This window comes from Zalophus californianus, chromosome 6 (assembly GCF_009762305.2).
Source record: "Zalophus californianus isolate mZalCal1 chromosome 6, mZalCal1.pri.v2, whole genome shotgun sequence".
NCBI classification, from domain to species: Eukaryota; Metazoa; Chordata; class Mammalia; order Carnivora; family Otariidae; genus Zalophus; species Zalophus californianus.
Genome location: NC_045600.1, coordinates 127,986,123 through 128,001,366, shown reverse-complemented (window position 1 = coordinate 128,001,366; position 15,244 = coordinate 127,986,123). Strand labels below are relative to the sequence as shown.

Below are 15,244 nucleotides of genomic sequence, written 5' to 3'. Positions count from 1 at the left end.
AGTGACCTGAAGCCATATGAGGAATTAAAGCCCTCCAGTCAAGTAGGTATGATGCTAAGCTTTGTCAGTACAAGGTACTAGAGAGACTCTAGAGAAAGAACAGACTTTTGTCTCTGGTCCTGGTATTTAATTTCTCTCAGCAGACTCCTGTGGTGGTCTGTGATTCATGCCACCTCCCTCTGTGCAGCATTCATCCCAGGGGGCAGCTTCCAAGCACACTAATGCTTTGGGAAAATTCCCAGCCTGGTTTCAGATGCTGTTTCTCCCCTTGGGCAGCTTTCCCTAACACCCCTTAGTGTGACTTTCCAGAAGGTTCCATCAGTGCAGCACCTCTGCAAACTTCTCTGTCATCCAACGGGCCTTGGTTTCATCCTCTCCAACAAAGTCCAAGGAATCTCATCCCTGTGTGTGTGTGTGGGGGGGGGATGGGGAGGCCCCTTCATCCATATTTGTTCCTTCCTTGGGTGCTCTGCCTCAAACCAGAAGAGAGTGGCCACTTCCTATGTTTGATCTTCCAGTGTTCTTCCTGTGTTCTCTTTTATCTCTTAACAGCTAATTCCCATTACTCCAACTGCCTGTTATAGCTAATGCTTTTTTACATAAAACTACCCCTATTCAAAAAAAAAACTGAAAGAGTTTTTTTTTTTGTTGTTTTTTTTTCCTTCAGCTTTCCCTTGGGTCACTATTTGAACCACATGGGAAAAAGAGAGAAACAATTCATCAACAGTGTGATTTGTTACCCAAATCATCCCAGTATGTCAATCCATTGCAGGACCCTGCCCTCAGCCCACTCATTCTTCATGGCTGTGTCTATAACACAGCTCATCTAAGAGTTACCATGACATTAGTGATGGCCTCCCAGGTATACGTTGGTGTGAGACAACAGAAAGAGGCCCTCCATACATGTCATAAGGAAGACAGAGGAGAATCTTTGTGTGGGGAGGGTGTGTCTGATGGGGAGGTCCATAAATGGCTTACAAACAGAAGTTCTGTGGGAGGACTTGGAAGAAGGGGACCAACTTTACAGGAATCCACACTGGATGAGTGTGCCAAGCCTGAGTTGTATGGACACAAAGGCCTTCAGGAGATGCTGTGTTGGGGCTGGCAAACACAGGCAGGAGAGAGCACCCTCCCAAAGTCTGAGGAGCAGAGAGCTGAGGTTCCTCATTCACTCTGGTAAGTTTCTCTGGCCTACGTAGTGTGGATAAAGTAAAAAGATGTCTAAGAAGACTAAAACAACAGAAACCAAGCTTGACATGGCTAAAATGAGGGACAGCTAAAATAACAGAATTCATGGTACAATAAAATTGTTCATTTTTTAGAGCTAGAAGTAGGTCTGTGTCCTTCCCTCAGCCTTTCCTATGAGGGCTGCAAGGCAGAGACAAGCCTGACAGGCTCCCACTGCTCAGGCTCCAAGGCCTCACGAAAACTCATGGAAATAGAACAGGAGGTGACACAGGAATTTGAAATCTCATCTTGAAGTGAAGTTTGGTCAACTCAGTACATGGGTGAGAAGAGATAAGGACAGAGGCACTTTTACCTACACCATGATTACAGTCTAATATGGCCGGAGGGCTTACACCTTACCTGCTCTTTAAAATGATTCCCCTGTCAAATCTCTGCAAACAATCAGAGGAGGTTCCTGACTGTATCCTTCAGATGAGGAAATCAAAGCTCTAATACATTAAATCAAAGCTCAGCGGTAAGTATGAGGTGGACATAAGAAGTGTGACTCCCAAGAGCTCCTGGATGCAGCAGGAACAGGCTAGGAGGGAGGCTGAGAAGCCGGCCTGAACTACTAGTACCGTCATCTGGGATGTGATGGATTTTTCAAGATGCTTCTCCAGCATCAATCCTCAAGTTCTGTTTGTACTCGGTTGGGACTTCCTAAACATGGATAAAATAGAAGTTCAGATCTGAAACCAAATGACTTAGATGGGCACGTCACAAGAAAAGATATCCAAATGGCAAACACAGACACAAACTATGCTCACAGGTGCTCCTTACTTGGAAAGGAAATGCAAATGAGAACGCCAGGGAGATACCACTACACACCCACCAGAAAGGCCACCTTGGAAAACACAGACAACCTGGAGCACTGGTGAGGCCGAGCGCACAAGGAAGCTCCCTGTGGCTCACAGCTGTTGATTTGGCAGGGAGGCGCTGCAAAGCCACGCCCCCCAGTCACACGCATGCGCCCTCGGAGCCAATGACCCCTTCCCGCGGCGTCAGCAGGCACCTGCACGCGTGGCCGGCGCACACCCCTGCCTACGATGAGCAGTGCTGCAGCACGAGCCACGCTCTAGCATAGGTGGGCTTTTCTGTATACTGTACCTTAATAAAGATGTTTAAACATAAGGAAAAAAAAAATAGGGTAGAGAGGCTCTGGTGAGAGATTGAAAGTGTGGAGAGAAAAGGGAGCTCCTGCAGGACAGGACCGGTGGTCTCTTGCTAGGAAGGGGCCTGGAGTACTCTGGGCAGACCCCAGGGCGGAGCAGGGAGGCAGCAAAGTTTCACCGAGATGAAAAGGATCACACGGCACTTTTCCTTCAGTGGATGAACACACAGACTCAGGAGAGGAGGAAGAGAAACACTCCGGCTGAGGGACCCCCCCCCTTTTTTTTTTGCTCCGTTCTAGTCAATGAAAATAAACTGTAAGGTAAAAGTCACAGCAGCGGTTCAGATCCACTCAAGATCCAGAGACACAGGTGGCTTAGTGGACGGCTGGTCCCTCCAGATGTCAGGAGTAGTACAGGGCTGCTAATGCCCTTTCAGGGCAGCAGACATCCTAGTTTTAAGGCCTCCTCTGCAAGGTATCCAAGTCACACATGTGACTTAGCCTCAAGTGTAAAAGGCTGAGAATTTAGAAATCCATCCGCGGGAACACCAGGTCACTGGCATGTTGAAAGCGCGGATCCGGGGGTTTCACTTTGGAAGCAAAAAGCAATTACAGGCATATAAGGTCACTGCCCACCCTCAGGCCTCCCACTGGGCCTTAGGAGGCTGGCTGCTTTTGGAGCGATGCTGCTCAGTGACCCCAGTGCATTCCATTTCTATGCTCCACTCACCTCATCCTTCTTGTGCTCTGACAGAGGGCTCTTCACACAAGACCATCTGAGCCTTTTCTCCGGACCCTACTCTCCAGCCCTCCCCCCGCCAAAACACAAGCCTTCTGATGGGGTACCAGAATTCAAATGAGAGATGAACTTTCTGCCTTGCAGTCTTTGGGCAGAAACGCCCACCGATAGCGAATACAAACTGTGGCAGGAAAGGACGAGCCTAGGGAGCTGCATTAAAAACACGGATGGTCCCCCCTTATGTCAGCCAGCAAGAAATACAAATTCCAAGAGCTGTAAAGATCAGGACTAGAGAAAGAAAAAGGTGGGGTGGGGGAGCCGACTCTCTTGCCAGTGTTTTTGGACTGTGAATAAACCAGCTGCAGAGGACGGGGAAGGAGCCAGGAATATAAAGTGAAGGGGATAGGGGGTGGGGGGGGGGTAGTTCCGAGTCCGAGATGTACACGGCAGTGAGACTTGGACATCCTCGGGAAATCGGAAGGCAGTGAGCCTGGTGAGTTGAGGAGTGACCCAGGAAGAGGACATTGTTTTGGTCAGAGATTGGCTCCAGGGCCTCGATCAGCTGTGCTTTGTAACAATCACCACGTCAGGCCCCTCTGCAAAAGCAGGCTGACAACTGTTGCCGGGAGTTCACAAAACACTGTCTATATCCTGCGTGATCCCCCAGAAACTCCAGGGGCTGCTGCTAAACTGCCCACCCAAGACCGGGCCCTTCTCTTCCCGTTCACCTGGGGTGCTTCCCTGAAGGCGAGGAACCTTGGAGAACACTGCCAAGGAGAAAGAGAAACAGAGCTACACTGTTACTGTACAAGACTGGACAGGTTACCCAGGCAGAAATATTACAGAAGCAAAGACATACTGTTTCTGTCACTCGGGATGAACAAGGCTGGATGACATTTTGGAGTTTGTTCTGGAGAGGACCCTGAGCACCCCTTGCTGTGGGCTACAACCTCCCTGGAGGCAGAGCAGGCACGGGGGCGGGGAGGGGGACTCTCATATGCAGGGGAACCTGAGCCCCGACAGTACAAGAAAGGGTGGCTGCTGGTCATCTGCCTTCTTGGCCTAATAATTTACAATAACCTTCATGTTTCAGGGGGAAAAACAGTATTAAGGGTGTGTTCTGGGGGCACTGGCAAAACAGAGACTGCTCTTTCTCAGCAAGCATGCCTCCAGGTAGTGAGGTAGGGCTCTTCTGCTAGAAGCATGGAAAGGAGAATGGTGCCCTGCCCGTCGGTGGCCTTCATGGAGCTCAAAGACCAGTACGGGGTGGGGAGGACAGGGTGAAAACAAGCGACCAAGGACGAAAGGGTAATTACAAATTGTTATCCTACCTGTAATGTGGGAAAAGGGCACTGAGAGGGACTGTAAAGCAGGCACCCTGCCTCGTGCAAGGTGGTCAGGAAGGAGGCCTGAGAAGACATCTCCTTAGAGGCCCAAGGAGGGGCACAGGCAAGCTGGGGAGAGGGAAAGGAATACTGACAAAGGTCCGGAGCTTGGAGTGCTGTATCTGAGGACAGAAAGACAGCTGCAGTGGGCTGAATGGTGGCCCCTTCCCCTCCAAGATACGCCCACCTAGAACCTTCTTGGAAAAAGGGTCTTGATAGATATAATTGAGGATCTCTTAAGTAGGAGAGGAGATCATCCTGACTTGGGGTAGGCCCTAAATCCAGTGACAGGTGTCCTCAGAAGACGAGAGAAGGCCACGTGAAGACAGAGGCAAGTCTACAAAGGCAAAGCATACCAGAGGGCGCCAGCAGACACCAGAAGGTCGGGCGAGGCATGGGTGGGATGAATCCTCCTTCCGGTTCAAGAAGGAATCAACCCTGCCAACACCCTGATTTCAGACTTCTGGTTTCTACAACGCGGAGAGGATAAACTGCTATTTCAAGACACCAAGTTGTGGTAATTTATGATGGCAGCCCCAGGAAACGAATACAGAGGCCATGGTCAAGAGTATGGACTTTATTCTAAGTGCAGTGGGGAACGATGGAAAGGGCTGTGGCAGGAAGAGAGAGAACTGGAATTTTGCTTAAGTGGATCTCTCTGGCTCTGTGTGGAGAATGAATCCAGAGGGCAGGGAGCGTGCGGGAAGCAGGGAGGCCACTGCGGAAGGTCTGAGAGAACAATGGAGCCTTGCCGCTGGGCTCTACACCAGCTACGTGACCATGGGCACGTTACCTAACCTCTCCACGGCTCAGTTTCTAACCAGCGGGGCGAAAAAGAGTACCTGTCCTGTAGGGCAGCATTCAATGCTTTACTGCATGTAAATGCCGAAAAGGGAACCCGGCACATGGTGCAGGCTCGCTGCATTCGCCATTCTTATCACAAGAGCATGTGGAGGAGGAAGAGAGGGACAAGGGGACCATTCACGGACTCAGGAGCTTTGGACTGGAGCGAGGTGATGGAGGATGGTGCTGTTAATGCGGAGTGGAGATGTGCGCTGGGAGGAGAGATCACAGTCTGGGAAGAGTCAGGTTTGAGGCGTCCAGAAGACCCATGGAAGTTGGCAGAACTGTGCACGTTGAGAGTGGGCAAGGACTTTATCTGTTTTTGCTTGTCACTATAAGCCTAGACCTAGCAGAGATCTTGGCCCAGAGTCAGAGCCCTGTCGAGGTGTACTGAAGGTATCATGCTAGAAAGGCATGACTGAGAAGGGGCATGGGAGCCAGGAGGCATGAGAACATCAGCAGTCTCTTTCTGGGCCTTCTACCATTGCCTGCCCCATGGGATGTTTTTGGATGACAGAGATCAGACATAAAGACCTCTCTCTCCAGGGATGTGTCAGGGCCCATAACCATCTGATGTGCTGAGACCCACATATCCCTCGGCAGCCTGTTTGCAGAGGCCTGGCAAAGTCCCCCATTCCTCAATGATAAGACAGAGGAAGAGGGGCAAACAGAGATAAAGCTCATGACTACCACCAGGTAGGATGGGGGGGTACCTGATAAAGAAGAGGAATGGAAGATTTTTACACAAACTTTGGGGTTTCTGGTACAGCCTGTCTCTTGAGGCCACTGGGCCTGGAGGAATGGGGTGAAGACCCAGCCCATGAAATCCCACAGCTAGGGCCAGGCGGGTGGGGGAGGGCATGCTAACTCAGCTTTCTGAACTAGGGGTTCTTTAGGAGTAGGCAGGGCAGAAAGCAGCTGGGATGGGAACAATGGGTAGAGCCAAGGTATGGGGCATGCCTTAGCCAACGTCATGCCGAGAAAACAGAGTCAGGGCCCTTAAAAGTTGTGCCTAATGCATCTGCTCAGCATTGATGGCATCTTTTTATATGGGTTGTTCTCACCTAAATACAATCCAATTGTCCACTGTCTCGGGGCACAGGGTCTTTCTGGGCATTTAAAGGTTCTGATAGGCCCCTACTATGAGGTTCCGGGGTGACACCTGATATGGAATGATGTGCTGAGGGAGACTGATCCTTTGCCAGGGTATAAGAGCTCTGGATGCAAACATGAGGCACCAGGACAGCTACAACTCTTGCAAATTGTACCCTGCTCTGAACAAAGTCTTTCCATGTAAATCACCTTCCTCCGAGCCCCACACCGTCCTGTATGTCAGGGGACAGGGCACACGGTCTCATCTCCATTCTCTGTTAGTGCGAAGATGGAGAGGGGCCATGTACTCAATATAGACCATTACTTTATATGCATTCCCATGAATTATTCCAACTTCAGATGGAGACACACGTATAGGCCATCAGCTGCTATAAGGAGTGGCGCTGGGACTTGAACCCTTGTCCGTTCCTGCTTCGAAAGCCAGCTTTCCTCACTACACTCCGCCCGCTCCCTCTAATGGCGGAACTGAGGCCCAGAGAGGAGAAGGGGCTTCCCTGAGGTCACATGACCAACAACGAAGCCAGGCCCAAATCTCAGCATCCTGATTCCAAACCCAGAGCTCTCTTGTTTTTCTTCTTTTTTTTTTAAGATTTTATTTATTTATTGAGAGAGAGAGAAGAGCAAGAGCGAGAGAGAGAGCATAGGAGCAGGGTTGGGCGGGGGGGGGAGAGGGAAGCAGGCTTCCCGCTGGGCAGGAAGCCTGACTCAGGGCTGGATCCCAGGACCCCAGGATCATGACCTGAGCCAAAGGCAGACGCTCAACCAACTGAGCCACCCAGGCGCCCCACAGAGCTCTCTTCTCAGGGCCAGAGGTAGAACTATTTTAACTTCCTCACAGAACCATGAGAAAACTGAAACCTCTATTAATTTCTCACCATTTAGCTAAACAGGCTGTCTAACCATCTACGCATCTGTGATGGTTACTTTTCTGTGTCAACTTGACTGACCTAAGGGTTATTTCTGGGTGTGTCTGTGAGGGGGTTTCCGGATGAGATTGGCATCTGAATCTGTGGATGCAGTAATGTAGATGGCCCTCCCCAAGGGGCATCATCCAATCCCCTGAAGACCTCCATAGAACAAAAGGCAGAAGAAGGAGGAATTCACACCCACCCCATGTGTCCTCTACCCCCACTAGGACCTCTCTCTGCATCTTCTCTTGCTGTCCCACTGGCATTTACACTCAGGCCTTCAGACCTGGGTGTGACAACACCACCAGCTCCCCTGGGTCTCCAGCCTGCAGATGGCAGATCATCGGACGCCCCCCCGCCCAGCCTCCATAATTATATGAGCCGATTTCTCATCGCAAATCATATATATATATATATATATATATATATATATTCCTTGATTATTTCTCTAGAGAATCCCAGTATACCCTCTATGCTTTGAATTAAGAAGTCATTCCTAAAAGATTAAAAACCCACCTATTATTTTTCAGGCACTCTGCTAAATACTGGAAGGAAAAGTTTTAACAAGACAAGTATGTGATGCCAATTCTTACAGCACTACTGGGGGGAAAATTGTGCTCTTGACCTTGACTAATCTGTGAGGTCAGTTTTCCTTTAATCAGGATGTTCTCAGCCTTGGCTGACCATTGGGTTCACCTGTAGAGATTTAAAACATCCAGTTTCCAGGTCCCAGCCCCAGAACTTGTGATTTAATTGGTCTGGGATACAGCCTGGGCATCGGAATCTTTAAACACAAGAGGGGATTGCTACTTATTCATCAACATGACTTAATTGTGGATATAAAGCCTTTCTTTTTGCTCAGAAGGTATAACTCATTCATTTTCAAAATTAATGTGGTACAGCTGATGGCACACAAGACATAAAAGAGACTATTCTATGAAATATTAAAAAATGGGAACTCTCAGAGGAGAGGAGAAAAACCTGTGGGAAAGGAATTATCGTAATGAAGCACAAAATCCAGCCCTGAGCTTTCTGGAACAAATGTGCCAAGAACAAGAGGGGTCGTCATCAAGGTCAATAAAAGGAAACCAATGACGAGAAAAACACAAACAAAAAAACCCCCCAAAAATGATTTTCTGCCAAATATTCCTAAGAACACAAGGTGAAAAATATCTGGATGAACAAAGACAGCTGAACCCCCAGATGTTGTGTGACTCATCCACAGCCAGGCGGCTCCCAGATCAGCTAACAGCCAATCTGAAGGTCAGCCATTCTTCCTGAAGGTCCACAGGCTTCCCTGGAATGACCCTTGACTGAGGAAGCCTGCAAAGGGAGACTGTCACCCAGCTGTCTCACGAAAGCTCTCTACCCAGGCCCACACAAGGGATAAGGAGCCAGCTCACCACAGGACTTACTGCATCCACGCTCACAGCAAGAGCTCTGTTAAAGCCGAGACGCCATATGACGCACACGACACTCCTGCACCCCGGGTCCTTGGAGTGATTTCATTGTTTCCCTTAAGCTCAAATTCTCCTCAGGGGACAGACCCTCCTTGGCATCAGGCAGTAAGAGCTGCGATTTGGAAACCCTGATCAGGGCACCCTGGAGAATGCCTGGTCAAGGGGGACTTACGGGGGGTTGTCACACTTCCTCTGCCGGAAGCGGGCTCCTGTCCCACACGTCCGGCTGCACATGCTCCAGGCGCCCCACGGGCTCCAGTCTCCGTCCACGTGCTCCGGGATGGGCGTCTTGCTCACACACTCCCCTGCGCGGCACCACTGAAACACAGCAGGGCGGGCCCGGGGCCCCAGGGGTGCTCAGCGCCAAGGAATCCAACCTGCTCGCTCACCACATCACTGCGGTGCCCCCCACATGAGAAAACGCCATGCCATCCCCAGTGGCTTTTGGTAATTTACACAAAAGTAGACCCTTTCGGGGGTAGGCATGCTTGGGAACTCTAGAGCCCGTCCTTTCTTACTTGTCCTGACACCTATACACCTGTGGGCTTTGCATTTTGCCCTCACAGTCCACATGGAATGGGCTCCCTTGGAGTTTTCTAAATTCTCAGAGAAAGGATTAATTCACATGGCTCTTGAAGAGACCCGAGTTTTGGCCAACTTTACTTCATGCGAGCGCGTCGTCTCTCTGGAAGGCCGCATTTCCTGGCTCTGTGGTTTTGCACTTCGAAGCTGGGTTTGGTGCTTGGAGAGGACGCTGCCAGCTCCACAGGGGTGAACCTTGGCTCTGAGAATAAGCGAAAGCCCCTCCTCCAAGGAGGAATTTCCCAACATGTGTGGCACTTCCGGGCCACGAGAGGTGATTTAGTGGTTTCTCATCATGGCATCTCGTTTACTCCTTGCAGTAAGACTAAGGAGAAATCTGTGGCTGCTGGCCCTCAACACCCCTCCTCGCCAACACCAGTCTCTCCTGTTAATGAACATCAGGCCTCAGGCTCGCTCTCTTAACCTCGAGCTAGAATCACCTAACACCGTTCTCGTCGAACACATTTTAGGATAGCCTTTTGCATATGGCCAGCGATCCTGTTTTCCCATGTATGGTTTATTGATATAAAAGGGTTTTTCTTAAGGAAATTCACTTGTGTGACAAGAAGAGTCAATTTAACAAAAATATTAAGCGATTCTTGTATCTTACCAGAGGAAAAAAAAAAGGAGAGAGGTGATAGAAGTGTCCCTTTTTGCCCAGAGTGGGCTCCATGGGCCTTTCTGGGGCTGCCCAGGGGGAGCTTCAGGCACTCCTGAGTACAGTGCAGACCACCGCCCTTCAAGAGACGTGCCCGATGCCCAGGAGACGGGGACCGGGGGAGGGCTGTGGGAGGCGGGGGTTACCTTGTCTGCCCCACACTCGGTACCGTCCAGGGGAGGGTCCAGCTTGGTCTTGCAGGATGTATCTCCTTCCACCAGGCACCACAGTCCAGCGCACATCAGATGCTGCTGACAAGGGAAGGAACACAACTACCTAGAACACCAGAAACAGGTCACACCTGGGGTCGGAAGGCGGGGCCCAATGACCGGTTTGGATTTGGAATTCGAAATATGAAGGGAAGAAGGAGGGTCATGAATCTGGATGTAAAAGCGCATCATTCAACTGGTTCACTTTAACTCCACAAAATTCTCTGCATTGACTCCCAGGAGGGTGCTTGTCTCGGGGGGTGGGGATTCAGTTTGGCAATTCCTGCATTAGCTACTGAGGGGGTATTCAACGCAGGGTGCAGGCTGGGCGCCATTAACAAACACATACCTTCCATTTAACATAGGAAGGTACGAGGCAGATACCCATGGGTCAGACATAGTGCACAGGAAAAGAATCTCCCCGGCAGAGCCTCCTCAGACAGGGCCTGCCAGAAGAGGCAGCTTTGTTGCTGAGGCTGGAGGGGCTGTTACGTAGGCCTAGAATCCAGAGCCCGAAGGCCGATAAAAGGCTCAGAGACCTCAAGGGGTTAAAGGTTTGTCACTCTTCCCGTGGTCACCCATTTTCTAGCTCAGCTGACTTATGCGTAATTTCTTATAGTATTTCACCTAAGGAATTTCTGAACATGCACAAATATGCAATTAAAATAATTCCCCTTCAACAAGGACAGGCATTTAAAAACAGACTGCCATTTGTATTAATAGGAAACCTGCACGTAGACAAAGTGCTCAGGATGGGACCATTTATGAAAAGAACTGGGGCAGACATGGCCAGCATCCTCCCTGCAGGACTCAGAGCATTCAGTGTTGCTTCCCCAGTCTCTCTGCCCCGAGGCCATCCTCTGACCATGGAGCGACCCTTGACCACAGGGATGGGAGCTGGACAGCCCATCTCCCTGGGTGGGATGGCTCCGAGGCAAGCTCCTCACTTCTCTCAGAGGGTCCTGGCGGGTTGGCCCCACTGTCCCTGCGGTTGCCTGCCCTTCAGTGCACTTTGGATTCTCCACTCTCCTCTCCCACCTCCCTGACCCCTCACAGTGCTTCCTGGGATCACTTCCCAGATAAACTACTTGCACCCAAATCCTCGCCTCGTGGTCTGAAAATTGAGAACAAATGTACTGAAGGCTCTTTTAAAGACGCAGTGCTTCCAGGATGCCAAGCCCAATCATGGGGAAGAGGCCTGGGCTGGAGCAAGAAGACATCACCCTCCAGGACATGGCCGGGGCACCTGAGGGTGCATTTTGGGCCGGGTGAGGGTCAAGGGTCCTTGTTCAGGACAGTCACAGTGGAGCTTGCAAAAGGTGTGCCTTGCTTCGTGTAGAGGGCTGCCGTTCCAAGTAACCTCAAACATCTGCATAGAAGAGATGTGCACTGTGCTGTCTCAAGTCAAAAAACATTTCGAAGTTGAAGAGACAAACGGAGAAAAAGGGAAGAAGGGAAGCAGAGCTGGAGGGGCTTTGACAAAGAGTTCAAAAGCCCACAGAGCTTGCTCATTTTTCAAGTATGTCAAAGCTGCTCTGTGCCCTTAAAGAAGTTGATGATTCAGGTGGAACAGTGCATACTTGGGGTCAGGAAAGCCCCTATGTTCCCATTACTGTTCACCTCTCCATGGAATGGTAAAAAGATGAGAACTCTGAGCATACCACCAGTTGGTCCCATAAAGACAGACTGCACCTCATTAAATGTTTGATTCCATGAACTTTAACCCCGGAGCTCTTCGAGAGTGTGGTGTCAGTGTGTGGACACGTGTTCGTGAGACAAGGCTGACCTGGGAGGTAATTTATGAGGAAGGAGTGCTTGGGATAAGGAGATGCACCTGCCCCATCGGGAGGGAGAGGAAGAAGGTGGTGTGAACTGTTATGCACTTTATAGACAGCACATTCCCATAAAACTTTTCTAATCATTAGGGAAAAGGGGATGGGGTCAGGCAAAGCTTTAAGTAGAACACAAAAAGTACTAACCATAAAGGGAAAAATTAATGAATTATACTATATTAAAATGAAGAACTTCTGTTTATCAAAAGACAACTGTAAGAAAGTGAGAGAGGATATTTGTAATACATGGGAGAGATGTTTGTAATGAATGGGATCAACATAGGATTTGTATCTAGAATACATGTAAAAAACACAAAAGCCCCCCACAGACAAATTAAAATGGCACAGTAGAAAAATGGGCAAAAAACTTGGAAACTTCACAAGTGAGGGCATTTAAACATAAGGATGGCCAAGAAACACATGAACAGGCACTCAGTTTCATCAGCCATCCAGGAAAGGCAAATTAAAACCACCACTCTGTACCTCTACACACCCACCAGAATGACTAAATGACAGAGAGAGAATACAAAGTGTTGACAAGGATGTGCTGTGATAAGAGCACTCTTAAATTAATGATGAGCTTCTAACTTGGTTCAACAACTCTGAGAAACTCTTTGATAGTACCTACTAAAGCTGAAGACATGCACATTCTAATATTCAACAATTCCACTCCTAGGTATGCATCGGACAGAAACATGTGTCTATGTTCACCAAAAACATTTTGTCAAGAAGGTTCCTAGCAAAAATCTTTGTATTCGTCCCAAAGTTGAAAACTGCCCAAATGGCCATCAACAGAGGAATTATGGTCTATCAGAACAATGGAATACTGCACGATTCCATTTATATGAACTTCAAGTAGAAGAAAATGGTAGTGCTGGGAGTCAGGACAGTGGTCACCTTTCTGTTTAGTTTCAAAACAAAGACAAGGGGATTGAGCAGAGAAGGCAACTTTAGAGCTGTAGCCTCTGACCCCAGCTCGGCCATCAGCATTGCCCTGTGTGCCCAAGCTAAGCAGCTGCCCTTCTGTGATTTGTTTTCAGTACTGGAAACAGTATGGACAGCATTAATCTTTGCCACCATGATGCCTTTTAGAGAGCTGGCATTCATGTCGTGCTTTCCAAATGACAAAGCGCTCTGTCATCCTGAGGCTCATGACAGCTGTGGGAGGCAAGGACGACAGGGCTTTCTCTATTTTTTCCATTTTTCCAAAGAAGAGGTGCATGTTTGTAGAGGTCAAGGGCCTGAGCTGGATCAGAAGTACTGGACTGAGAGTTCATTGATCAAGGTTCATATCCTTGTTCTGGATCCATGTAGTGGCTCAACAGATGTGTTCACTCTCTAAAAACTAATCAAGCTCTAAATGTATGATCTGTGCATTTTTAAGCATGCATAGTATGCTATTTATAGGAAAACTATTTACAGAGAGAGAAAAGATAAGGAGAGAAATGCATGCTCAAACTGGAGAGGGAAGATTCTCTGGACCCAACCTATCACCAGGTAGAAGCAGGAAAATCAAGGCTTCACAAGGAAATGACAAGGAGACCATATGTGTAGGAAGCCAGTCCTAGAGCAGGAGACAGACTGCATGGTGGATAGTCTTGCAACTGCTGGTCTCTTTAGGTTGGAACACACACACTCCTCTCCTAAGGAGAATTCCTCCTAGCCTGAAAATAGCCCTGACACTCTCCAAAATGAACCTCCTATCTATCCCTGGTCCAGGAATAATTCAGAGGTGAACAACAGTCAGAAGCAATCAGTACAGGATTTATACAAATTAGTATGAATAAAAAGGGAGAAGATACAGGAGGGAGAAAGCATGTGAAGAATACTCACCAGATAATATGATCATCATATGGCTAAAAACAATGTGCAAACCTATGTGCATTATTTTTTTTAAAAAACCATAGTAACTGTCTTTTTTTTTTTTTTTTTTTTGCACTTGCAAAAAGCAAATACATAAGAACTCAGGGAAAAGGTGGTCAGGTCAAAGGAGATAAAGTATTAACCATCAGAACTGGGCCAAGGAAGGTAAAAAATAATACAATCAGATGACCAATGAGGACAACACTGAGAGCAGAAGAAGAGATATACCACTGAACACAGAGGGGTACATGGAGTTAATGACCAAGCAAAAGTGAATTTAATAAAATGAATAAACAGTTGAAACAGATTAGGCAGAAATGACAGACATGGAAGACACATAAAGGAGCTGTGACATAAGCAAAAGTGGGAGGCAAGGAGGATGAGCTCTATTTTTTCCAATGAGGGGACAGATGTTTGTGGTGGTCAAGGGCCCTGAGTTGGGGTGGAAAGATAGGACTCCTAAAGAAGAGAACCGAAGTAATGGGACAGAAAAGGTATCTGAAGAGAAATTCAAGATCCTATCCTGAAATGAAAGAAGCTCTCAGTTTCAGATTGGAAAGCAAAGCCCTATTCCAGGAAAAAATGGCAAAGAATAATGAACACAGAGGCATGTCCTTAATAAAAGTTACTGGATTTCAGAGATAGAGCACAAAATATTTTAAGCAGCCGGGCAAGAAGATCAAGTCACTAAGGGGAAAAGACAGCAGGCTCCCTGCAGATTTTTCCACAACAGCACCCACTATGGGGTGATGCTTAGAAGGACACAAGGAAAGAAAATGTAACCTGAGCAATTTCTAGCAACTAAAGTGTTGCTCAAGTACTTAGGTAACAGAAAATTACTTTTTAAAAATATTTTATCTATTTATTTGAGAGAGAGAGCACGAGCTGGGGTGGGGGGAGCGGCAGGCAGAGGTTGAGAAGCAGACTCCCCGCTAAGCAGGGAGCCTGATGCGGGACTCGATCCCAGGACCCTGAGAACATGACCCGAGCCAAAGGCAGACGCTTAATTGACTGGGCCACCCAGGTGCCCCCAGAAAATTATTTTGAACGTATAAAGAGTGGAATCCTTTTCTGGAGAAAATACTAGAGGATAAAGTTCAGTCAGCCGAGAAATGAATGAAAACTCAGAAGTGACTAGAAGTGAGCACCCACCAAAGCATCGGTTGAAATGAAGTTAGAGAACTTCTCTAGCTGAAGTTAGAGAACAGAAGGCCGAGGATATAAATTTGGATAAGGCAGAAATGGTAGAGATACAAGAACAGGCTAGAAAAGAAGGTGCAGTGGGGGGCGGAATAGGGGATTGTCCATATATAT

The 15,244-nt window shown here is 48.4% G+C and overlaps 1 protein-coding gene across 1 annotated transcript in view; it reads right to left on the bottom strand.

Annotated features, from left to right (window-relative positions):
* The window catches only part of ADAMTS17 (ADAM metallopeptidase with thrombospondin type 1 motif 17), a 353,771-nt gene that overhangs the window by 132,368 nt on the left and 206,159 nt on the right, over nt 1-15,244 (bottom strand). The window contains exons 12-13 of the mRNA XM_027571265.1: nt 10,173-10,274; nt 8,959-9,104 (exon numbers count right to left, since the gene is read on the bottom strand). Coding sequence (XP_027427066.1) covers nt 8,959-9,104; nt 10,173-10,274 — 248 coding nt within the window. The remainder of the gene's footprint in view (nt 1-8,958; nt 9,105-10,172; nt 10,275-15,244) is intronic.